Source organism: Ambystoma mexicanum, chromosome 8 (genome assembly GCF_040938575.1).
Source record: "Ambystoma mexicanum isolate Mex_15411 chromosome 8, UKY_AmexF1_1, whole genome shotgun sequence".
Classification (NCBI taxonomy): Eukaryota; Metazoa; Chordata; class Amphibia; order Caudata; family Ambystomatidae; genus Ambystoma; species Ambystoma mexicanum.
In genome coordinates, this window is record NC_090929.1 from 722,170,263 (window position 1) to 722,196,407 (window position 26,145).

The 26,145-nt window shown below is 47.3% G+C and overlaps 1 protein-coding gene across 3 annotated transcripts in view; it reads right to left on the reverse strand.

Annotated features, from left to right (window-relative positions):
• P4HA1 (prolyl 4-hydroxylase subunit alpha 1) overlaps positions 1–26,145 on the reverse strand; it is a 720,153-nt gene that overhangs the window by 590,520 nt on the left and 103,488 nt on the right. For all 3 annotated transcript variants that reach the window (XM_069610530.1, XM_069610531.1, XM_069610532.1), the window contains one exon: positions 24,466–24,617. In XM_069610530.1, coding sequence (XP_069466631.1) covers positions 24,466–24,617 — 152 coding nt within the window. The remainder of the gene's footprint in view (positions 1–24,465; positions 24,618–26,145) is intronic.

Here is a 26,145-nt window from a genome sequence, read left to right on the forward strand (position 1 = left end):
TCCCGCCGTTGGTTCTTGTTGAAGCCCGGGAACTGCAGGTGTAATAAGAGTTCCAGTCCTGCCCAGGAGGTGTATGCAACCTCTTGTGGACAATGCAGCAGGCACTGGTGCAGGACTCTTTAGGATCTTCGACTAGATGTGGGAAAGCCTACGGTCACCGACACATGGCGACAGCCAGGGGGCACAGATTTTGTGGTCGAAGTCGGTCCTCTATCTCTGGCCCCATCCATGCTAGGACGCCGAAATATTGCAGGAAGGACTCTTGGAGGACAAGCCGACAACCCCTTGAGTGCTGAGCCGAAACACAGAATGACGCCTCTCCTACCACAGTAGCCCAAATTGGAGTTGGTCAGTCCACTGGATGGCCCAGGAACGCTTCCGAAGACTCCAAGTAGACAGGCACCAAGAAGTCAAGAATGATTGCTCCCACCACGGCTACAACTCGAAGCACCAATGAAGATCTTCCAAGATCACTAGCCAGATAGGGCGCCACTAGGACTGAAGCAAAAAGGTTGATCACCAGGCCTTCTCAGGACCAGTCCACGGGTCTTCCGAAGTCTTCACAGCTATGTGGGATACTTGGCTCCTCACAGGATCCGAGGAAGGCTGCAGGACTCCCGTTAGGGAGAATTCTCAAAAATGTGCCAATTCCCCCTTTTACCTTAGAGACCCCCAGCTCTTGATGGACTTTTATCCACTCTCTAATGCATTTTTACTCCGATTTGAACCCTGTGCTTCTTTTGGTTTTGGAGTCTGACAAACTCCATAGGCATCTTTTTGTACTGCGACAGCACCCTCAGTGCACCCTGCAGTGTCACAAAAAGTCATTTGGATATCTCCAAGGTTTAAATGCCTTCTCTTGGACAAACTACTGTTTGCAAGAGTAGTAAAGTGAAAAGGACTTTGCTTACCTTTTCTCTTTGTAGACCCAGCACACACTATCTTACATAAGAGTGCTGGGGGGATACTTCGTATCCCCTTCTGTCTACTTTCTCATGTAACATTTTTATGTTACCCTTTCTACAATTAATGGCTGGTGGCAGTGGTTTACTTTTTCCTACCATTGTGTGTTTTTATCGCAGGCCGAGTCCTCAGCTGCAATATTGCACCCATGGGTGCCCATTTTGACAAAATGGCCCTGGTCTTTTTTCACCATCTCTTGTTGGAAAGTTCCTTCTTGAGACATACTCTGCGTGCCAACCCAGGTTTGGTCCCTTTGTACGATTTGTCTTTGGCTCCAGCGTGTCTCGCAAGGCAGGAAGCAAGGGAGGTTCCCGAAACTCCCTGTGCTTAGTCTCCTTGGTTGCAGGAATGTCCTTGGAGGAAAGCCACCCTGCTGTGTGAGTTACATTACTGTACTATACTGACCCTGTCAGGATATGCGCCCGGTTGCCCTTGGGCCTGGCTGTGCTATATAAATAAAATACAAATAGAGCTAGGCTGCAAATGAATAGGAGAGAATTACAAAAAAGGTGAGGTCTTTTTCAAGGAAGTTAGAGTCGACCACTGGATGAAGGAACCGAAGAAAGAAACAGGAAGAGAAGCTTGATGCACCTCCTGGACCGTTGGTTTTCCCGGTGAAGCCCTGCTGCAGTGCTGAAGCTCCAATTTCAACATTGACTAGAGAAGCCCAGAAAAGACAACTTCTCCCCCCCTCCCCCCCTTGGATTGGTGGGACCAATCGACCCCAAGACGAACGCAACTGGAACCCCTCTCTCTACTGGCTGTACTTCATTTGCTGCTGCAGGAACCGAGTACCAGTGGATGGTACACCAGAATCGAGTGCATCGTTTTTAAACCGGACCAGAGCTCCAGGAAGATCTTCAAGACTCCCTCGAAGCAGGACTAACCAAGCCTGAGCCACCACAGCGTGCTGGACCCCAGAAGCAAGGAAGGTCCACATAGTGTCCAAGAACCGCGGTGGTGCAATTTGTGAGTAGTTGAAACCGCAAAGTGCTGCTGATCCGGAGTGTGCTCATTGCTGCCGCTGACCTTCAAACCATAGTGCAGGAGTCCCCAGACGTCCTCCCTCTTGTCCCCACAACTGAGGCCCAGGAACAACAGGATCTGCAGGACTACAACAGTAATAGAAGCCAGCTGGAACCTTTTCTTCAGACCTCTGCCTTTTGCAGAGTTACTTGCAGCTTTTCCCTTCACATGCCTCCCAGCTTGTGGCCCAACAGTGATTTCTTTTTACAACAAAGCATTTTGGAAGACCTTTGCCTATCTTCAAGAAGTGCCTCAGCTTCCCTAAACTTTGCTCAATTGGCATTCATTAGCTGTCCTGGCTCCCTGAAGACTCTTCTTACCCTCCGACGTGTTTAACTATCCTTCCAAAAGTCATACATACCTTACTTGTATAGCTGGGGAAGGGGTTCTAAAGTGCTTACCTGTAAGAGAAACTTGTTAACCATTGTTTCCTTCCCTAACCTTTTCCTTTTTGCCACAAATTCAGGATGACCATTTAAGTGTGAAAATTGTTATATTAATGTCCACAGTGTCCTGGCAATTGAAGTCACCTGAGGGTGTAGGAAGTGTGTGCACCCATAAACGGTATCCACTTAGCTGAAGGTGTGCATTGTTGAAGTATATTTTAAATGTTGCATATTGCTCCCTTCTAAAGAAGGCTTATTTTAAAACTGTTAAATTATTTAATTAAGAAACCTTGAGTAGGAGTGTTATTTGAATACATGTCGCTGTGAACCTCTAGGTTACAACCTTACAGCTCACATCGACCCTTCTTGAGATAAGCCTGGCTATTTAGTCACTCTACTAACTTGTGTAGTACATGCCTATACCAAAGGGTACCTAAGAGGACAAAGCTGGTGTAGTCTCCCACAGGGTTACTACATACAATCTTGCCTAACAACTTTTCTTATGGAAAGAAATCTCAGATGAGCACAGAAAGTGAGGCCAACCAATGAAGACTACACCCACACAAGACCACACACACACACAACCACAAAAGTCCATCAGAGGGACCACTGTTGGTAAAACGCATGCATACACTGTATACATACAGAAAACAGTTTGTGTATTGGGTCCAGCCAGTCCCAACCCACTTCCTTGCTTCCAAACACATATGACATGCACTAGCCTGCGAAAAGTAAGGCTTTCCCAGGCAGATACATGACCATACAAGGGTTTTCCTGACCTGAGAAGGTAGGAAAAGGGCAAAAAGACAAAAGGGCCAACGAACAAGCAGAAGAGCTTGTGGCACAGGGTTTACCCAAACAGACAAAGTCAAAAGCCTAAGAAACAGTTTCCCAGTACTGACAGTATGAACGACTAATCAGTTTCCCCATAAAATATGAGCAAAAAGGCCAGAGGGTTGAAGCTGAAGGCTTCACTTCGAAAGGTTAGGACAAAGTACAAAAAGTAAAAGGTTTGTGGGTCCATAGAATATGGAGGAAAGGTTGCTCAAGATAAAACTTTCTCAACAAGTGACCATTTGACAGCTTCAGCGTGCCTAGCTTCTGCAGGGCAGGGGCTACATTTAAGATGAGCAACTCTCCTCCAAACACAACAATACAGATTTCCGACAGCACACACAACACTAAAAACTAAGCCATACCTGAGTTGAGGGTATCGGGCCCAGCATCTCTCAGTTATTCAAGCCACATGACCTTGATAACCCACTCTTTTACTCAGTGAGCACAGTTCAGGTATGGAAGGGTTTTGTGCATTTTCCGTCAGATAGACCATCTCCGATGTTGCTAGCAAGAGTGTAGCCTTGGAGGTTGCCTCTTATGTGAGGGCAGGTAACACTGTTCTGGGAGCAGGAATTACAGGGCACATCCATCCTCAAAAAAGAGAAGCCTCACACCCAGATGCTGCATATCAAAAGGCCCTTGATTCTATTGAGAAGGGATGGGGCTATTATTTATTCATTTAGATTTATAACATGCCAACAACCCGTAGACAAAGTGGTGCACAAAAAAAGATAAGGCCACTCAAAGCCAAGGTTCAACATCACATTGTGAATCCCGCCAGATAAAGAGCCACGGTCGGTAAGAAAATGAGTCTTGAGGGCCCTTTTGAAAAGCAACGGGCTTATAGAGTTCTCTTTACAGCTGGAGGACGCTTCCAACATTTTTTTCTCTCTGCTTCCTTCCTTCCTCTCAAGCACTTGGCTGTGATATCAGAAGCAGGGAATCGGACCCCTAAAGCAGGCCACCCTTAGTCAAATCAGCTGAGGGCTTTTGCTTTTAAAAGAAGCGGACTCCCACCACTTCTTTAAATCATCTGTGGACTTCCAACATTTAAGAAGATTTAATTGGACCCTGTTGGGAGAGTTTTCCAAAGTCCTCCAGTTATGAGGTGAAGGCAGGTGTTTCAAGGCAGAGGCAAGCTCGATCCCCCCCCCAAACCATTCCCAGTGACCATTGTGGGTGAAGTGCTGCTGGCCAGAATGCTTCATGCGACCTCATATTGAAAGACCCCTGGAAGGTGTGTGCCACCATCCAGAGGATTTGAGAGCCAGAGGAAAGGATTAATCTAGTAGCAGAGACCCTGAAGCGAGACATGCCACTCCAGAGAGCCAGGACAGACATGATTCCTACCATTTCACCATCCAACCACTGCGAGCCATGATTAAAAGGAGTGATCGATACAGCTCAAACTACCAGGACCCCCGGAGCCGCCTTTGGAACTCACTGCACTCATAACTGTTGTTCCACATGTAGACGCATTTGATGCTGCACCGCACATTTGAAAGCACATGTTGCCTCAGATTTAATTAAGTACTGCTGCATATGTACTGCTCGAACCGCTGTTCAGACCTTCAGCTTCTTCCTCGCTGAACAAGTCACCAATTGCACAGATCCTGGTGTTCTTCATGAACCCCGCACCGAACTGCCGGCACATTGTCAGTCGAATCTAAACTGCTGAACGGGACCTCCACGAGCCGCATTGCTTGATTTAACGTTTCCAACCAAAGCCTTCTTCAGTTTGAACCCGCTTCAACATCTGCTTTCCATTGGATCTCTGCAACTTCTGCATTTGACCAGCACCCAGAATCCTGGTTTTCGTTGTCGAACCACCAAGACACCGCAAGGTATTATTGGCATACATCTGCCTCCCTGTTCTGTTCGGGGCCGTAGAGACTGGCTAGGTCAAATGAATCCTTTTTGCAACTCAAGAACATATCCTTTATTTGCCCCCTCCCCCGTAAATCACTACCCCCTCTTCACCCCACCCACCAGTGCTACACTTCCTATTCCCGCCGCTCCCGATCATGTTGTATACTCTTTATTCAACAGGGGTGGGTTTTCCAGAAGGCCAGTTTCTGATTTGGTTTAATGTGAGCGTTTCATGACGCAGATTTTCTTTTTACATTCCTTTATTTTGGACTGCTTTTTGGGTTGCTACTGACCCGCATATGCACACCCCTCCAGAGTATAGCCTCCCCTCGGCCCATATTACCACAAAAGGCAACGGATGTACATCTCTTAACTGTGCAAGTTTTACATTCATGATTATGTTGGTTCTTAGTTTGTAGATGTGTGAGGGCTGAGTAGGCACTTTAGCTTCGGATCATCCTTGTACTCCTGCAGGGCAGAATTTCGTCACAACTGCTGCTAATCCAACCCTCTGGCACAAATTGTTTGACTGGGCAGAGCAATGCAAGTTGAGGTACCGGTTAGGTAGAATTTCAATTTCATGCAATATTCTTCCCACTTGTGGTTCCCCGAGCACTTTTTGCTGGACTCTTGGATTTTTTGATAGTTCTTTTGTCTTGCCGGGCTTCATTGTGAAAGCCTGCCAAGGTTCTCTGAATGCCTGAAAGGACAGGACGTGGGGGAGGTGACCAAAACTCCCCTGGTCTTTGTCATGCAGTGTGGCTGCGTGGATCCAGTTCAAACTGGGAGGCTGGCTATCCTTTTGGACAAGCTAGCCCCCAAATTTGCATGTATGGCTTGAATGGTGATTAGATGTCCCAGCCGTTTTTCCTGCATACAAGCCTAGGGCCCTGGAGCAGTAAAGGTGAGTCACCCCATGGAAGAAAGAATCCGAGGAAGGACATCTGCAGTCGCCGCCAGTGATTGCCAAGCACTACTGAGTGACTGCAACAGCACCAGCCTCCTCTTCTGATCGACAGGGAAACTCCAGACGACTTCCTCACCTGAACTGGTGGGACCAACCAGTCTCGAGACAACCTGCATTTTGAGCCGTCCCTCGAAGAGCTGAGACCGTCCTGGGCTGCAATACCCTGGGACCTACACCAATTTGCTGTGCATAGTCTCCTGCAGCGCGCTTTTGGCTGGAACTTCACGGGCCTCTTGTTGGACCTCCAGTGACAATTTCTCGCTGAGAGAAGTCTCTCCTCTCCAGAAAAGATACTGTCCTGCTCCCAAGTACTTGCCTGGGTGCTTGCTGTGTTGAATCCAACTCCTCCTGAGCTTTCTGAGACACATTGTGGTGGTCAACACAACTGTTCTCCCAGACCTAAGGACATTGGTCTACAATCCCGGGGGGGGGGGGGGATCTACCTGACCACCCTGAACCACCTTTTGACTAAACATTTACATAACTGCAACACAGAGGAAACCTATTTTGACAACTTTGACGGGGTCGGCTTTCCCGTGTTTTACCATCTAGGAGCCTTGGTCCCCAAGTGCCTCTTCTGACGCAGACTCTTAACCCCAGATAGGGTAGGACTTTTTAAAGAGAAGACTGCCTTAAAGTACTTACCAGCATCTCTTTTGGGTTACTTAATGTTGGTTACAAGAATTGTTAACTGACTGCTACTCTGAGTACTGTTAGTATATTGCCTTGAGTAAAGCTTACACATCTTACTGTATAAACGTCAATAGGTTTACTTACTTGTGATTCCAATATTGTGTTAGTTCCCTTGGTATTTATAATAGAGTTATTTTTATAAATGTACTGTGTTTAAGTGTATTCTTGACTATTGGTGTGCCCAGAGTGCTTTGTACTAACCTACAGCCCATCTCCCTCCTAGACTAAGCCTGGATGCTCGTCCATTGCTACCAAACCTTTTGGTTAGTTCAGGCCAAACATAACAATTGGAGACCTGTACACCCGAGTGTGAGTCTTCTCTAGTCCTACCATAGGTGGACCTAGTAAAACTCCCTAACATTACTTAGTCCACATGAGAAAGTGCACACTTTGTACTATAAAGTATCAATTTACAAATTTGAATAGTTATGCAGTCATCTGAAAAAGGCCAAAAAGTGCACTGGTGACACCAAAGTTGGGGTTTGAAATCTTGAGGGTGAGATGGTAGTCATCCAGAAAGAACTGTCCCACTTAAAGGTTGTGATGAATTCACAGTGCCTACATTGTTTCCAGCCTCTGGTCCGCCCAAGGACTGACAGGACAAGCCTTGAATTATAATCTCCCCTTGTTCCTCCCTGAGAGCTGTGGTTAGGAATGGCCAGACCCCAAAGAAACAGGATATTCGGGACTGCATATCCCAGGATACATCAGGTTTAGAAATCCTAACCCTGGAGCAGACTCAAGTAGGTCTTTCAGCGATTCAGAAAAGGATATGCTATGGGAAATACTAGCACATCCAGAGACACCCCTTTGTTAACGGGTGCGGATGCTCGAAGGAAAAACATATTTATCCCAACACTTATTCCTATCCCTTCAAATGGCCTTTCAACACCACAAACCCACAAAAAAACTCCTGTGAAGGGGTACAGCCAGGAGGCGAGGCAGGAGCCAATTAACCAATCAATTAGAAAGTTTGCCTCAGGTAATGGGAGGCCGGTGAAGGTTTATAAACTGAGACAAAGAAGGACAGTGTCTCTGCACTAGGAGCAGAGGAGAGTAGTTTATTTTGCATTTATAGGCACCTATACAATAGAATGTTGTTTCGAGGCGCCACAAGGCAAAGTGGGGAGGGAACAGGGTAGTAAATAACAGTGGCAAAAAACAGAAAAATACAATCATGATCCTATTAAGTGAAAGAGAAAAACCAGGATGAGACTGCGCCCAGTTTTTCTAAACGTGGTTTAATATGTAAATTTTCCACAAAGTGCCATTTCAGATCACACGTGTTTCGGTCCCCTTTGAGACCTTCTTCAAATCAGGGCTATTTGATTATATCACCAAAGAAATATATTTCCAGACATATTCCATCAACAAAAAAATGGTGTGTTAAGTCACATATTTTCACCCATTGTACAAATTGATTTGAAAATAAACAATAAAAAATAAAAAGCCAGACAAAAATAGGGTTGGAGATTGGGAGGGATTAGGAGGGTCAAGAGATAGACAAAGATACCCTATTTAGTAAGTGCTTAATATAGGGTCACATTATCATTTAAAAAATGTAGTAAATGTTTATGTTTTACCTTGTATTTCTCTAGAGCCCCTATTAGGTTTATCAGAAAGTATCCATTCTGCAAATATCGGGTTAGATCCCTTAAAAAACATAAGTGGATCATAATGTCACCTTTAGCATTGGTACGGAATCACGTATGATTCTAGTATTCGTTTTAATAAAAACGTTCCATCCTCAGCCAAGAATTGTATTTGTTAAATTACAGAGGTAATGTTGTCTGATGCGCGTTAAACTTGCATCATAGACCCTGGTATTCATTTTATTTAATTTAAAGCATTCTATCCTCAGCAAAGATTGCATTTGATCATTACAATACTGTTTTTGAGGTGCATTGTAAACTTGTATGAATGGTCCAAAGTACGGGTGCTCTTTCCCCATCTTTGAAAATATAGACAAATCGTCTATTTCAAAGCGAAAGGATTGCGTGCGATTAAAATTCCCATGTTCCAAGATGAACCGTCGGGTAAGTAATGTTCTGAAAAGAAACATTGTGCGTGCAAATAAAAGCCGCCTTGAGCATAAGCAGAGTATTGTGTGAGCTATTCTCTTGTGCGCACACGGATGTGCGGCATTACATTATTAAAAGAAAAAGTGTTACGCACTTCTTAGACGGTCTCTTACCTAGAATCAGTGGTCTTGCGTTCTATCGCGTGCTTCCTAATGTCCGAAGGGGGCATCAGTAGGCGTCCTCTCTCTTGTTATTCTGTTCCTCAGTCACCATGACAACGGACCCATGAAGAAGTCCGTTTTCCATCGCAAATATAACTATTCTACTGTGTATTGTGGCAGCCATTTTAAGGTGGTGACACTAACCATTCTATGCACTGCACTGTCCTATGTAATTGTCTAATTTATCTTCATTGCCAGGTATTGCAGATCAACGATTATAGTTACTGACCGTCTGCAAGAAGATGCAGATACGGAGGAGATTCATTTGCATATTTGAGCAACCTAAGAATAAATGTTGTCAGTACCCTTCTGGTGGATGCCAGATGGCATCCTCTGTGTGCATTAACAAAAGCAGTTGTCCGAGGCCACAATGGGTCCTTGATGTCAACTAATGTGCCCAAATGAGGTCGGTCATCATTGTAATATGGTGATATGCACATTCCGCCGTGCTGTCAGCGCGCCATTCAGATGGCCCCGAGTAATATACTGTCAGATGCAGGGGATGCGTTCTATCCCAAATAAAGATGCAGCGTTGCTATATTATTAATCACAGATTTCAAAAAGCAGATGATTTTGTCAGAATACCATGATAATTGGAAAGTGAAAGGTTGATGAGTACCCAAAACATTACAAATAAAATTTAATTGTTACCAATAGCTTATTAAGGTATAAAACGTCCTGTGACCTATACAGAGTATACATTGTGCGTTTTATTAAGAGAAACATCTTGTAGTGTTAGTTCGGTTGCCTGACTATTTACACAGACCCGTTCCCTGGTTATGAGACAGGCTACACTAATCCAAAACATGCAAGATCCCTTTAAAGAAAAAAAAACACCATTTCATCGTCTGTGTTCAAGCCGAGGACTGTAGAGTTGAGTTTGCAGATTATTCTCACCTCAGCTTGTCTCAATTTCTATTCTTTGTTCCCCCCTCGTCTGCCTAGTGTGACTCTCTGGAGGCCAATGAATTTTATGTCCACCTTATTGTCCATTTGATGTTTCTCTTGCCAATGGCATGCAAGTGGTAGTCTTGGGTCTTGACTCCCGATTTTGGCTAAGTGTTCTCTGACACAAATCCTTAATTATCCAATCGTGCTGCCAATATAGACCAGGTTGCAAACACATAATTCCATAGACTCCATGCTTTGACCTGCAGTTGATTGCTTGTAAAATTTTTAGAGTTTCATTATTGGCGCCGGAAAATGAGTCCGTTTTGTTATGCGCATATTTGCACATTGTGCACGACCCACATTTTCTGAATCCATTTGTTGTTGCTTTTAACCAATTTGATGGCTCCTCCATTATTGGTCTTGTAGGTTAGAAGGACTTAGTTTATTCTTCAACGTTTGTGACTTTCTGTAGATGATCCTTGGTTTGTCGTCCATATTGTTCGCAATGTTCTCATCCAGTTTAAGAAAGTACCAATGTTTGGATAAGATTTTGTGCAGGGTTCTATAGTCACTACTGTATTTAGTGATAAAACCAATCGTGGGTTGTCCGTCATTTTATTCTTGGGTATTACAATTTGTTCTTGTGTTATTGCTAAGCTTTTGTCCAAGGCTCTTGACACATTGCTCTGTGTAGCCTCTTGCCAGAAATCTTGATGTTAATAGCGTGCATTCTTTCTCAAAGTGGTCCATTGACTGACAGTTTCTCCTAGCTCTAAGGAACTCCGCTAAAGGTATATTGAGAAGGGTGGGTCGGTCCTACTAAGGCTTGTGGCATTTGGACGTGCAATTTCAGTGAAGAGAAGTGCGGGGAATAGGGAAGGGGTGGGGGAGGAAGCAGGGTATGGACAAGTGCTGGAGGAAGCCCAGGAGGGCAATGCCAAGGGGAGCCAAGGGTGGAGGACATTGGCTAAATGCTAGACCAGAGGAATCCCATGGGTGGGATGAACAGCTGCCAGGCACGGGGCCCACAGTGTCAGTGCTGAAAGGGGTTGGGGTCCTGGTGTTGACAGGGTAGAGGGCCTGGTAACCTGTGAGATTCATTAAAGACCAGGCCGTCAGTCTCAGCAGCAGTAGGTGGATGATTAGCAGGGAAAGGTCAGAAGGAAATAGGTGGAGAAAAGCAGTTTTGAAAAGTTTCCGGAACTTAAGGAAGTCCGGCTGAAGTCTGAGAAGCGCAGGGAGGCTGTTCCAAAGAGGCACCAGCCAAAGTGAAACCTGCACCCCACTCTCTGCTTGGAGAAGCGTTTGACAAGCAAAGAGCTGGAGTTAGATGAGCAACAGGTTCTAGCAGGGAAGTATTTATGGAGGGAAATGAGGACAAAGCATGGTCTCAGGCCCCAGAAAGCCTTGTGGATGATGCAGAGGGTCTTGAATGTGATCATTGTGGCCACTGGGAGCCAGTGGAGAGAGTTTAAGGCTGGAGAGAAACAGTCCCTGGGCTTGAGGCCAAGGATAAATCTTGCAGCCCTATTCTGGATTAGCTGTAGGGGCGTAAGGAGGAAAGGGGGAGATTGAGGAAGAGGCTGTTGTAGTAGTCCCACCTAGACAGGATCAGAGCTCTGGAGACATTGAGCTTCTGGGGAAAGATGAGGAAAGGGAGAATGCTTCCAAGGAAGTGAAGCTGCAATTGGGCCTTCTTGGCAAGGTCCAAGATGTGAGGGGTGAAGGAGAGAGTGGAATCAAAGAGGACTCCAAGGTTTTTGGCCTCACAGGATGGTGATGGTAGAGGGCACAAGGAGGGCTGCCAGAGGGTATGAGGGGAAACTGGGTGCAGCTAACCCAATGATAAGGATCTCCGTCTCGCTGGCATTAATAGAGAGATTAGCCGCACACCATTTCTGGATGGCAGTCAATCGGGATGGAGCAAGGAGGAGGAAGTAGTAGAGTGAAGTTTGATGGGAAGCGGTGTGTCATCAGCATAACACTGAAAATGAGGAGGAGATTAGGAGAGCAAGAGGTGAGATAGATATTGAAGAGCCACGGCGATCGGATAGAACCCTGTGGATGCGGCAGATAGAGAGTGAGGTGGAGGTGAAAGGGCCCAATTGCAGGTTGGGAATGCGGATTAGTGAGGAAAGAAGTCAGCTAGTACAGTGCCCGATCTGTGATGCAGAGGCTATCGCAGAGCTGTTTTATGAGAATAGAATGGTTGACCAGGTCAAAAGGCAGAAGAGAGATCGAGGAGAATGAGAAAAGCAGGAGAGTTGGGAGGTCAAGATTTGTGAGCAGGTCTTCACGGGTGTTCAGGAGAGCAGTCTCCGTGCCTCTGGATGCCCAAAATCTAGATTGATGTCATGGAGGCAGCCAACAAGTTCAGTATGAAGGTTAAGTTGGGGAGGACCAATTTCTCCAGGAGTTTACCCAGGAAGGGGTTAGTGGAGAGGGGTCAGCAGACAGCTTTTTAAGGAGATGCTGCACAAGGGAGTGCTTGAGGGAAAGAACCAGTGGCGAGGAAGCAATTACAAAAATCGGTAAGGGCCAGGGCGAGAGAGGAGATGTTCTTAGAGTGGACAACTTTAGAGACCTAATCACCGGAGGAAGGAATTTGCAGGTGGTGTGGGTGGGTCAGGGGGGAGCCAAGGGAGGCTGGTGAGGTGGGGGTGGTGGAGAGTGAGGAGAGGATGTCCTGAATTTGAGATGAGAAGGTGGAGGCCAGGGCAGTGCATAGAGTCTGGGAAGGAAGGAAGAGGCCGAGACTGGATGGATTTGCGAGTTTGTAAATGTCAGCCGTGTTGTTAGTGGCTCCAGAGATGCAGGCCCTCTTCTTGGAGCGGATGGAAGAACGATAGAGCAGGCAACAGGGCAGTTTGTCAGAGGATGAACCCGAGGTCTGCCACTTCTGTTCAGCAACTCTACCCTTACGTTTCAGGGATGCTAGATCAGAGTCATACCAGCTGTTGCACTTGGATGCAGGCTTCAGGCATATCCTCATGACAGGGGCAAAGATGTGATGGAGAGGTGAAGGTTAGCAAGGACAGTCTCAGAGGGCCAGTCAGAAGCAGGGGAGGAGGGGGGGGACATAAAAGCAAAGGCAGCGACTGACACGTCCTCATCGGTCGAATGACGGCGAAGAAGGCTGGCAGTGCAGGGGGAGGTTCAGACAGTAGGCCAAGGGGCTCCAAACAGGAGAGGAGAGAGTGGTTCGTGCCAGGAGGGCTGAGTGGGACGGACAGGAAGGAAGAATAGTGATAGGTCACAGAACTGTGAGGTGGCTGATTCAGGGGGAGTTGAGGTGGATACTGAAGTCCAGGAAGAGGAGTTTGGAAGAAGGTCAAGAGAGGAGTTGTGGTCAGCCAATTCAGATAGGAAGAGATGGGGCTGTGCTGCCTGTAGATGGTAGCGAAGGTGAGAGTAGGAGAGACCCAGAGCCTGCAGATCAGGCATTCAAAGGAAGAGCAAGAGTGAGTAGGTATATAGAGGCAGCAACCAGATCAGGGCCACTCCACCTCTGGACCAGTAGGGCCTGGGTTTGGAGAGGATTTTGAAGCCCTCAGGAAGAGGAGTGCCAGGAGCAGTGACAGAGCTGGCATTGAACCACGTCTCAGTAAGGGCACGGATGCAGAGATCAAAGTCTTCAAGAAGGAGACCATGTCAGAGGAGTGTTTGACAGCAGAACGAGCGATCAGGGTAGCCAAGTGAAGCAGATTTCCACCTTTGAAAGTTTTCAGAGGAGGGGTAATGTGGCATGGTACTCCAGTCGGTGGTGGTGTAGAAATGAGAGGAAAGAGGTGTAGAAGGATAAGGGAGGAAATTAATGAGAGAGGGCAGGCAATCTAGGAGAAGAGTAGGTTGAGAGCCTTAAACAATGATTGTGCCATTGTGATAGACATTCATGATGCACCTAGATGATGAGAAGTATGCCAAGTGAACTTCCCATCTAGTACCCCCATTAATGGGTGAGGAGGGGATAGGGTGGAGACCAAATGGGGAGTCCTTAGGTCGGGGGGGGACGGGACAGAAAAGAGGATGTCAGTAATAGTATGCCTGGAATTAGCATCAACGTAGGTGTCAGCAATAGGTAGGCCTGGGTTGGAGGCCAGTATGGCTTTAAGCTTTTTTTCTTCTAGACTTCATGAGGGAGTTAGGATAGGTGATAGAGTAGCAGTTAGAGGAGATAGAGTGCCGTGGGATTAGCAGAGGAGAGAAAGACAGGGGAGATGTGCAGTCCACAAATAACTCACTAGGTGGCCTATCAGCCAGCTATGCAAAGATGAGTGAGGTGCTTGAAGCATAAAGAGAACAGGGTAGTCACATTGGGCAAATGGGCACTAAAATGCAGCGGAAAACGATCAATGAACAAGTTTACAAGCACACCAAAGTCTGACTTTTAAGCAAAGCTCTAAATTGTTGAGAAAGCTAGGGAGCACCAGAGAAGGGGGAACCCCTTGAGCCCAGAAGAGAGGTGTGCTCTAAGGAGGGGGAGAGGAGCCCCCTAAACCCAGAAGAGGGGTGTGCTCCCTGCAAGGAGGGGCAGGAGAGCTTATGCAACCCCAGACGAGGGGTGTGCTCCTGTGGGAAAGCAGCCAGCCCTTGGAACCCCAGAAGAGGGGTGTGCTCCAGAGAGGAGATCCCATTGAGCTCTGAAAAGGGGGGGGGGGTGCTCCAGTTAGGGAGGGGGGGAGGGGAAGTAGAGACCCTTGAGTTCAGAAGAGACCCCTGACCCAAGAGAAGGGGGTGTGAAGTAGTGAGCGGCTTTGGGCTGAAGAAGAGCAAATGTGTAACACAAGGAGAGCCCCTTGGACCTCAGTGGAGGGATCAGCTCTAGTGAAGGGAGGTGGCCCCGTATCCGCACAGAAAAGGGTTGGGCTCCAATAAAGAGAGTGACTGATCTGCAGGAGGGGAGAGCCATTTGACTTCAGAAGAGGGTAGTGTGTAACAAAAAGAAATTCCCAATAACAGGAGGGAATTCGGTACACTTAAAAAAAGGAGGAAGCCCTAAAATCCCAAGAGAGACAGAGACCTTGTGGATACAGATGAAAGGATAGGAACCAAGCTCTCGAAATCTCCAAGCAAGAGACTTCCAGTCTGAAACTTTCAGTATGTTTTTTTTCCTCCATCCTTCATATGTAATCCTGCTTTCATGGACTAGGTTTCTCCCAAGAGCCTTTATGTCACAGCCATCCTGAAACAATATTCATGCAAATGTACTGTTTTACTTTTGCTTAATAAAACCCTCATTTTATCCAATGTCATTAGTTGCGCAGTTCCATCAACCATGTGACAAGGTGAGCAATGCAAACCTAACATAGCATTGTGCGCATAATGTAAAAGTCGATAGATGGAACAATTGCACTGTTACGATTCTGGGTCCTCTGGGTTCCCACTCCCGTTTGCATCCCTCATTGTCAGTCACTCATTTTTAAAACAATTTTCATTTTTTATTTTTTTTACAACACGCCAAACTTAACCAACACATCGGACATTTCCGTTTGCTAGCGTCTTAGTTTACATTTACATGTTACACATTGCAGTCCTCCCCTCTCTTCCCCATTAACTCGAGCATCTACTTCAATGCCTCAAATTTCGTTTCTCCTTCACTATTCCCAGACGTTTCATCTTCACTGGGTTCGACATGGGAGAGTCCCGACATCGTGGCCATCATTTGTCTCCATGCTATCAGGGGTCCCGCTTCCTCCTCCCCTCCCCTACCAACTGCTTCGTACCATGCCGCCTGCCCACTTCAAGAGATCATTCCACCACACCTCTGATCTGGGTCTTTGAGCTGCTTTCCAGCCCATAGCAATTCTCCGTTTGGCCAAGATGTAGGGCAGATCTTTGTTTACTAATGTTCTTTAGGTTGCGTGGTCTGGTAAATCCCCCCCAACGTGCATGCCCATATTGATTCCACCTCTTAACTTGATCCCTTTTGGGACAGGCGTGGTTTAACTTCCACCCAAAATCTTCTCACCTCCGGGCACGCCCAGAAAATGTGTATCATCCGAGCGCCCTCCTCCTCGCACTTGGGGCATTTCTGTGTCACTGTACTTCCAAACCTAGCGACTTTACTGGGGGTCATATATGTCCTCTGGGTAACAACTGGATTTGCTGCAGCCTCGCATTACGGGACATCTTCTCATGATATCTCTGGTCTCTTTCCCAGTGCCCATCCTGCATAGGTTCTCCTGCCTCCTCCTCCCAATCCCGCCTCAGTTGGAGCAACTCCCTACCCACTCTAGACATCGATAGTTCGTAAATTCAGAATATTTCAAGCCCGCCCTCCGAGATATCGTACATCGTTTCAATGACAGTATTGGGTTGTTCTGCTTTTACTGCCTCGGGCCATTTTTCTCCCACTCGTTTAATGATTCTAGTATATGTAATGTATTGTCCCTTGTGTACTCCGGTTTCCTTCATTATCTTTTGGAAGTCTAGTGCCTCCCCTCTTGCCATATATCTCCTAGGGTCGCGAGGCCCACCGGTTCCCAGAATTTAGAGATCCCCTTCATCATTTGCTCGTCCTCTCCGCATAGCGCCACGAGTGGCACCTGCGGGGAGCATGGGGTTGGGTTCCCAACTACTTGGCATGCTTTGCGCCATGTTATCCAGCCTAGTTCCAGTAATCTCGCTAGCCCTTACATATCTAGTTTAGGTAGCCATATCAGTTATTTTAAGAAGAATGGGTCACAGTCATTCCTTAGTAATCTGGCTTCTGCCGTCTCGTCTTCGGACAACCATCTGACTACGTATTGAAGCTGCCCCGCCAGGTGGTATATCTTGAAATTCGGCAGGTGTATGCCCCCTCTATCATACGGATTCTGCAATTTCCATAGGGCCACCCCGTTTCTAGTGTTATGCCATATAAAGCCCCTGCATAAGCTATGGAGTTTCGTGAAGAAACATTTGGGAAGCATGTATGGGATATTCGTGAAGAGGTGTAGCAGCCTGGGCAGGACCACCATCTTGAGCAAGGCCGCCCTACGCACCATGGCAAGGGGGAGTTTCGCCCAGAACCCCATGCTGTTCTTGATGCCTTCCACCGCCCTTTCCGTGTTATATTTGTATTAGTCTACAATCGAATGGTATACATTGATCCCCAGATATCTAATTGTACTGGTCTGCCAGGGTATCTGGAGGATAGGTAGGTTCCCCTGTGGGACTCACCGATATCTCCCCAGGGGGAACATGCATGACTTTTTGGGGTTTACTGCGATGCCCGAAAGGGTCGCATGGCGCTCCATCATTCCAGGACATACTGCAAGTTTTCCTCTGGGAAGTGCAGGTATAGCAGCATATCATCCGTGTATAATGATATCAAGTGTGGTCCTCCCTTTGTATGGACCCCCATCTCTCTGTACTGCTGTCTGAGACAGATCGCTAATGGTTGTAATGCAAGGATATATAGCATGGGGGACCAGGGGCAGCCCTTTTTTTTTTGCCCCTGCTAAGTTGCCATTTGTCTGAAATTATCGCTCCCGTTTTGACCCTAGCTGTTGGGGAGCTATATACCATCTTCACCCAAGTCAAATACCCTGGTCCCATCCCGTATTCTTTCAAAGCCGCCATCATCCAAGGCCATCTCAGAGTCAAAGGCTTTTATTGTATCCAGCGAGACCATTGCCATTTCGCTAAGGTCGTCCTCGGTCTGTTCTATGATATGGTGGAGTCTCCTGTGATTGTCGGATATATTCCTGCATGGGACATAACCAGTTTGATCAGGGTGTAGGAGTATCTTTATTACCCTTTTAAGTCGGTTCGCCAACACTGCCGTGAGAATTTTGCTATCTTGGTTTAACATGGATAGGGGTCTGTACGACCCGCATTCCGTGCTTGGTTTACCGGGTTTGAGAAGCGGAATAATCACTGCCTCCCTCAGGGATTCCAGCAATCTTCCCCTCTCGAACGCCTCATTTAGCATAGCCAGCAGCAGGGGGAGCACTTCTTGTCTGCATGTTTTATAAATTTCGCTAGGGAGCCCATCTGACCCCGGGGCTTTGCTCATGGGTAGGTGCAGTACCCCTGTCTCTAGTTCCTCTATTGTAATTGGGGCCTCCAGGTTCTCCCTCCTTTAGTTTAGGTAATCCTGCGTCTTGCAGTGTCTCTAGAGTCTCCCGTTCTGCAATCTCCCCTGTGTCTTCATAGAGGCGTTTGTAGAATCTCAGGAACCCTTCATTCAGCCCCTCCTGGGTGTTCCAGATCTGGCCTTCTCCCATTATCTCCCCGACTACTGGTCTTGGGGTCTTGTTTTTATATAGCCAAGCTAGCAGCCTCCCTGGTTTATCCCCCCTGCATGTTGCCTTTCAATATATTTTTTATAGTTCAGATTGCATTGCCTTTCCCAAAGCCCCTCGCTTGCTTGTTGTAGTTGGCTCACTTGTTCGGCGGCATCCTGTAAGGTACCTTCCCTGTTCATTATTTCTTCTAGTTTCTTCTCTGTCTCTTGTAGCTCGCGCTCTATGCCCCCTTGGAGCCCTTTGGATATGGCCGCTCCTCTCACTACCACCTTAAACGCCTCCCATAAGGTTCCTTCTGACTCCACGCTTCCTGTGTTAGCATTGAAATACCCAATGATCTCCTCCCTTAGGTCCTCTCGGAATGCAGAGTCCTGCAGGGCCTCAGCTCTAAGCCTCCATGTCGGAATTCTTGCTCTGGGGGCTGATGTCTCCACTCCAGGCCCAGAGGGGAGTGGTCCGATAGTATTCTTGCTTTATGTTCTGAGCCCATCATTTCCCCTACAAGTTCCGAGGCGACAAACATAGTCCAGTCTAGTATAAAGGTTATGCGGGGCAGCGTAGTGTGAGTAGTGCCCATCACTCGGGTGTTGCTGCCTCCAGATACCCTCTAGTCCGAAGTCTCTCAACAGGGCCTGCTGTGCTTTCGCGCAGGGGAGGGTTTATCTAGTTTCATATCTGACCTATCCATTGTAGGGTGTAACGTGCAGTCTAAGCCCCCTCCTCATATAATCGTGCCTCCCATATGGGGGCTGATTTTGCTATATAGTGTCCTGAAGTAGGCCACCGTATCTTGGTTGGGGGCGTGGGTATTTATGACACTCAATTCTCTATTCTCCAACAACCCCCGCATCACTATCATCCTCCCATCTGGCTCCACTGTGACCTGGAGCATCTGGAATGGCACATGTGGTGCCACCCAGGTAACCACCCCCCCATGCGTAAGCAGAGTATGTTGCTCCCATGGTGATCCCTTTCCACTTTTTCCTGACCACCTCTAGTTTCTCTTTGGTAAGGTGGGTTTCTGGCAGTAATGCTATGTCCACTTTTTGCCTTCTCAAATACATCAATACTTTGTTCCTCTTCAGGTAACTGTTAAGGCCGCTCACATTCCAAGTTACAATTCTAAGACCTCCCATTGTCATCCATATGTTATTCCCCCCCCCCCCACCCTTCCCCTCCCTCTTTGTTACTCTCCCCGACTTTGTTTGGCATGAATGTGGGCTCGTTCCCTGTCTATTTTTAACATGAACTCCCCATCTAACCCCCCATAACTATGTTCACTACACACGTTCCCTCACCTCCCTCCTCCCTACCTGTCCCCAACTGTTGCCCAGCTCCATCCCTGGATCTCAGACTCCCCCGCATTTGGTCCCATCTCGGTGTGCCGAAATCAGGAACCCAGCAGGGTGTTACCGATCTATCGTTAACCTAACTAGTCTATTCTCGGGGGTGTGAGAGCGAATCCCATGAGACTCCTGCAGTTTTGCGCTACATCGTTGTGTTTGAGCATTCGTTATCCAACCCGTGTTGCGCATATCCCAACTGTCTTTACCCCGTTTTATATTCTAGTCCCAGTGTCTGATTCTGCAGCACCATGGGTACCGCAGTCTCCATTTTACTTATCTGCACCGTCTTATTTTCGGTTACCAGTTTCCAATGGGCAGTCTGCGTGTCTAGCCACTCTGACGCATCCTCTGGGGTGTTGAAGAACAGTGCTCTATTTTTGTCATACACCTTCAGTTTGGCCGGGTATATTAAAATGCATTTGTAGCCGGTTTCCCGCAATCTTCTTTTCACTGCCCCATAGTTCGTATAACATCTCTGCACAAACAGTGTGTAGTCCAGGTATGCCGTGATTTTCGCCGATGCCCTTTGTATCGTGCCTGCCTTCCAGAAGTGTTCTACGATTTTTTCCCTGTCTCAATAGTTCAAGATTTTAGCAATTATTTTGGGGCCACTTCCTTTTCCAGTTCACCTGTATGTTCCGCTAGTGTTCTAACATCTTGCCTGAGGAGATTCACCTCCTCCTGTACTGCGCCAACTTTAAGTTCCAGTGCCGCCTTCAGTTCAACCATTGCCGATTCCAGTTTAGTTTCCCACGCTAGTTTCAGGTCCGCAATTGCTTCCAGGATGGATCTGCTGGTCTTTGCTCACCATGGCGGGATCCGTGGCGGGGGGTCTTCTACTTGCTCCTAGCCCCTTCGGCCATTTGCGGTTTTCTTGCAAATTCTTCCAGAGTGGGTTGTTTGCCCTTTGCCTTGGTCTGTTTTTTCGCCATCTCAGTGTTGCCGTATGCTTCACTTTGGGCTCTTGGGAGTGTGGTCTCCAGCGCCTCGGGGCTAGTCCGTACCAAACTATGATGCTTGAGGGAAGCTGTGGTGGACGTCCTCGTATTCAGTTCACGTTGTTTCACGAGTGGGTTGTGACCTCCCACGTCCCTGGCCGCTGATCGCAGTCTTCCACTTTGCGCGGTGTCCCAGACCTCATTAATTCTGGGTGGCTACCCCGCGTGTCACCTAGGATCCCTTTTCGCTGAATTGCCCAGCTTCGTGTAGTTTGCGGTGCGGTTTCCTCCTGGCCCCCCCCCCCCACTGCTCAGTTCGGATTGCTCACCTGTGGTCAGAAGTTTGTGTTAGCTCATATAGGTATCAAGTAAGTCATGCGTTCCCTTTGCTTACATCATCATTGCTGGTGAGCTCTCAGCTTGCAGCCACCCCTCGAGCCCAAAGCTCGCACCTGAATGTGCGGCCCAACAATGTGTCTTCAGCCACTCTCTGGGGTGAGGGCTCCGATTACCGCATGTGCATTCTCCTGCTTGCGCTGTCAGGCATGTGTGCTACGCTGTCCGGCGTGACTCCCCCCCGGTGCGTGCTTACACTCTGGATCTGTTTGTCAGCGGGGGCATGCTCTACTCCAATTTTCTTCTAGTCCCCCTCACTTTCAGGCAATTTCTGTCGGTGTGACATCACTCAGCAGCTGGAGCTCCCTATATGTAGGGTCTGCGGTGGTGCTTTTCACAGGGAGTGCCTCGCGCATCTTCCTTTCGCCTCACCATGGACTTGTGGGTGCATCCCTTGTGGTGCTCCTTTTTACTCTCCTCCCCCCCCCCCCCACCTTGTCCGCCATTTTAGATCCGGCTTCACTGAGTCCCCAGATCTCAAACATGCCCAGGGCTATGATTCCAGCGTTTCTCGTGGGCTCGGGACAGTCTTAAGAGGCTGCTGGCATTCTTATGCTCTAGACCGCCGAGTCTCAGTTAGATCCACTAACCTTGTGAGGGGCAGCCACTGCTGCGTGTGTTACGGTCAAACTTCTAGCCACCAATCTACTTTGTGCTTTTATGTAGCCAGCAGCGCTTCTGAGAATTGCCTGCAGCACACGGCGTCTCCAGTGCCTTCTGAGCCCCTTCTGCTGCAGCACTTTTCGTGTGCGCTCACCTCGAGTCGCCGCCCCGCGTCCAGCCCTCGCGTCAGGATATGCGGCGCAACAATGCATCTTCAGCCGCTCCTCGGGTAGTGGCTGTGATTGTCGCGCTTTTGTTTTTCTGCCTGCGCTGTCAGGCAATTTTGCTGTTCTGTCCTTGAGGCATTCCCCAGTGCATGCATATAGTTCGGCCCCATCTGTCAGCTGGGGCATGCACCGCTCCGGTCCATTTCTGGTCTGCCTCGCTTTCGAGCGATCGCCATCTATTTAATATCACTCGGCAGCGGGTGCTCACTGCCTGTGGGGTTCGCAGTGGCGCTTCCCGCCAGGTGTGCTTCGCACAACTTTGTTTCGGCGCATCATGGGCTTCCAGCTGGTCCCTCCGTAGGGCTCCTTTGTTCTCCTTACATGTCTGCCATTTTGGTTGCGGGCATCCCCGAGTCCCGCAATCTCCATTATGCCCGGGGCAGTGTCGCCAGCGCTTCTCATGGGCTCCGGATAGTCTTTGAAGAGGCTCCATATATTCATATGCGTGTACCTTTATTTTCTCACGCAGCAAGCATCTGTGTATGCACTTTTATAACGGATTAATGCAGGCTCGCCCGGAGCTCCTCTGAAGACACGTCTCTCTACATGGCCCTGCAGCCACGCCCCCCCCATTGTCAGGCACTCCTAATTTACGATGTCACCTGGCTGCCCCATTCTTGCAGCGGTGGCTATTACCATGGAAACGAACCACGGTGTCCGTCCGTAAACGAAAAGCCATTCCTTTGGTTTCCACTCAGACGGCATGTCATGCGACCACGGCTGCTACTCGCCCTCGCAGGCTCCGCCCCAGTAAACATACATAAATGCTGCGTCTTCCAAACATGCACTGCTTCCGCTTGTAGCGTTACCTCACAAATTGATTTTGAATATTTACTTCCTGTTACGACCCTTGCTTTGTTTTTGGACTCTACTCGCCTGACGTCTGGTACCTGCTGACTCACTGTTACCGAACCCAGTCTGCCTACCGATCTGCCTTGCCCGACGTCCAGTGCCTTTCCGACCTGCTGTTATCGAGCCCGGTCTGCTCTACGGATTCCCTTGACCAACGTTCGGTTTCCTCTGGTCTTCGCCGTTGCCAACTTCGGAATGCCTTCCGGATTCCATGTGCTCTCCCAGGTACACGTTTAGACCTCTGTACCGATTTAGTCCTCTCACTGACTTAATGATTCCGGTTTTGTAGTGGGGTTCACAAACCTCACATCGTTGCACATCTGAATACAGAGCTCCCTACAATATTACTTACCTTTCACCTACCTTTGAACACCTTCCATTCCTGAATCAAGTGCATACCTTCAACTGAACTCCCCTTTGGACTCCACAAAGAGACTCTGGACTGCCTGTCAGGAGTAAGTGCACTGAGAGACGCTCTGCAGTTACTGCGTACTGACCCGGCTCAAGTGCGACCCTCATGCTGCCCGGGTACTTACCTTACTAACTTCCCTCTGTTATTTTCTCCTGTCGTCACCTGAACTCATACACCCTACAGTTACTCGTTCGTTTCTGAAGTGGCAAGATTGTCTTTTTTCTGTTGAACCAAACCCCTCTTCCTAGTGCAAGGGATTAATTCTGGTTATCAATTGTCCCTTTAGGAGATCCGAACTCCTCCAAGCCCCGCCTTATTGAATCCAGTGGGAATAAGGTACCAACGGGGTAAATAGTAAAAGGAAGTAGACGGCAACTGCCCATTGTTGGACCGGCTTGTTTTCATTCATTACAGCTTGGTCTCTGCCGGTGCGCGCGTTCCCCGCTCTTTTATTTGATTTACTCCTCTGTCTGTTTTTACTACCACAGCAGAAGGGCGTATCATAGAAAAGAGTTCCCTCAAGTTGAGGAGGCCTTAGTTTAGGAAAACCTCTGCTCACTGACCCGATACCAAGGAACGTCGGTTTTCATCACTCCATCCTTTCGGGCTAGTGAGTAACATGCACAAAAAGATGCTCCTGATGGGTGACTATTGTTACACCAATTCCTGGTGGAAAGATCCACCTCTCACCAAGCCATAAGCTTGCGCCAACTAGGTTGGTCTCTCACAACCCTCCACCTAGGACTGGTTATGAAAATCCTGCCAATCGCTCATCAACAAATCTGGTTACACTCCTAGCCAACCTTCTTCCAATTATTACTTTCCCAAATATTCTTGTTTGTCAGACCCCAGGCTGTGCGAGGATTCTGAAAAGCCAACTTAGTTGATCAGCGACAGCTTTCCACACTGCCTTACCAAACTTTATTCTAGATTAAACTTTCACAGGTTCCCTACAAGGGCCAGAAGACCATCAAAAGGTTATAAAAGAAAATGCATTCTGATCATTGAAAACTGGAAAGACATTTTCACAAAAAGTGTAAAATCAAATTAAAGTAAATCATAAATTGATAACCCCATTCCGCACGGGGTGCAGTTAAAATCGTAAAATGAGTTGCATAGCATATAAGTGATGGATTTTTAGGGTTAACTGCTAGTAAATAATGACATAGGATCCTCCAGTCTAGAAGAGAAAATTCCAAAGCTGGAAAAAAAATACAAATACTATTTTTGGGTATAGACTAGGTCTAAAGCATATCCCAACAGCATAAGACCAGCCCCACCCACCGTCCAAACTTTTCACATTTCTTTTTTTTTAACGTAACATTTGTGTATTTTAAGTACTAAACAAACAAGTGCTTAGTTTATAAATTATATATGTCCAAGTGTGGGGGGCCTATTTGGCTTTCACACTCTTGAATCGCAGGTTCAAATCATGTAGACCTTAAGCAATCACTGAAAGCGGGCATATTTTTGAAATAATTCTGTAACACTGAACGAAGTAACAGAGAAAGTCATGAAACAGATTTATTTTTACGTTAATGGCTGGCACAAATGCAAGCTGAAAAAGCAGACATACAAAAACGTACCATCCGACATGTCCTTCAAAACCAAGCTTTCAAGCTGACCCCACTCTGTGTTAAGCCGCTTCATCAATTTGTAAGCATTGACAGGGTGCCCCAAAAATTCCTCTGGGTCCTTTACAGCTGTGTTTGTAAGATGTTCTAGTTTCTCTGCCCATCTGCAGATATAACATTAAAACAAGAAAATTACAAAAAACATACTATACGCATTCAAAGAAAAATAATGTGCTTTAAACCAAGGGTCAGGATGTATTGTAAAGGATTACACCAATGCAGTGTTTTTAATTAAATATGTAGAGCGGATCCAGTTGGGAATGGTTCCAGAGAGGCCAACCCATAGTTCAGGCCTTACAAATACTAAAAATCCAACTAGACCTGCAGGGCGAGTACTTCAGTTTGAAAATTTGACCTAAAAGAAAGTTCTACGATCCATGGTGACGGGTGAACAAATTATTACCAGTGCTTTCTGTAAAATGGTGCATGTCTACATAAGTACACTTCATATTTCGTGCGATGCCGTCACCCAATGGCCAACCATAAACAGGTCAACGTATTTGCCACTGCAAACTGCAAATTCCGTAAGAACCAAGCATGTGGCACTTGTGGCCACTCAAGTGACATACATGGAAAAATACAGAATACTCACAGCAAACTCAAGTGACATGTCCAACACAAGTGAAGGCTGCCATGGGTCCATACGTTGAGACTGACATTTTCACAAGCAGGAAACGACAATAAATAAATAAAACCTGTTGAAGAGCTAACAAACTCAAACCGAGAAGGTCTAGCCATACATCTGTACATCAGAATCTCACTGGGACCACGTGAGTGAACAACAGTGACTTGTACAAACGCTGGGGGCAAGAGGGTTGGATAAGAAGGATAAGGTTCTGAAAGTTCAATATGTTTTATAGTTGGCTTTCATGAACAGACTTCGTCTTTGGTCAGACTACGATCTGGAGGATGGTACTCTAGTATCCCTAACCCGATGGGAGTGATGAGGGGATGTGCGGGGGGTGGAGGGGGCAGAAGGTGAAAAGGGAAAGGCAAGAGGGCAATTGCACCAGGTCTGACAAGATTAATGGAAAGGGGACAGGTCTCTTATTTTGGGTATGTGCAAAGGTTTGAAAAGAAGACTGGTTTGGATCAGGAGAGGGGAAAGTGCCTGTCCCAGGAGGATGGCTAGAATCACGAGTAATGGCTATATGTAAAGAGATTACAGTAAAGGTAGGAATGATAAGGGATGATCCTGGTAGAATAGGCTCATGCAATGTAAAAGAAATTAACTCCCTGCACAAGAAAGCCATGGTATCTAGCATTCAAACAATGAAACCTAGATGTCTTTGTTGCAAGATACGATATACAGGTTATGAGAGGAATACCAATTAAGGAGACCTCATTTAGGAGGGCCTCAATTAAAAGCCAGTAAGGCAGAGTTCGTATAATCACCCAGAAATCTCTAGGTCTAGCAGTAGTTAGACATCAAAATCACCATGCAAGGTCGATTCGTAGCAATAAAAAGGGAGAATATGGGACATAGGAGTGACGCAATGCAGCTTGTATGCCCAGAATCAAAACCTATTGTGTCATGGCTTTTGATCCGCTAACGTAATATGAGTGCTCCCAGATATGCGGAGGGGACTTTAACATGGTTGCTGACTCTAGGAGAGACTTGTTCTCTGCAAA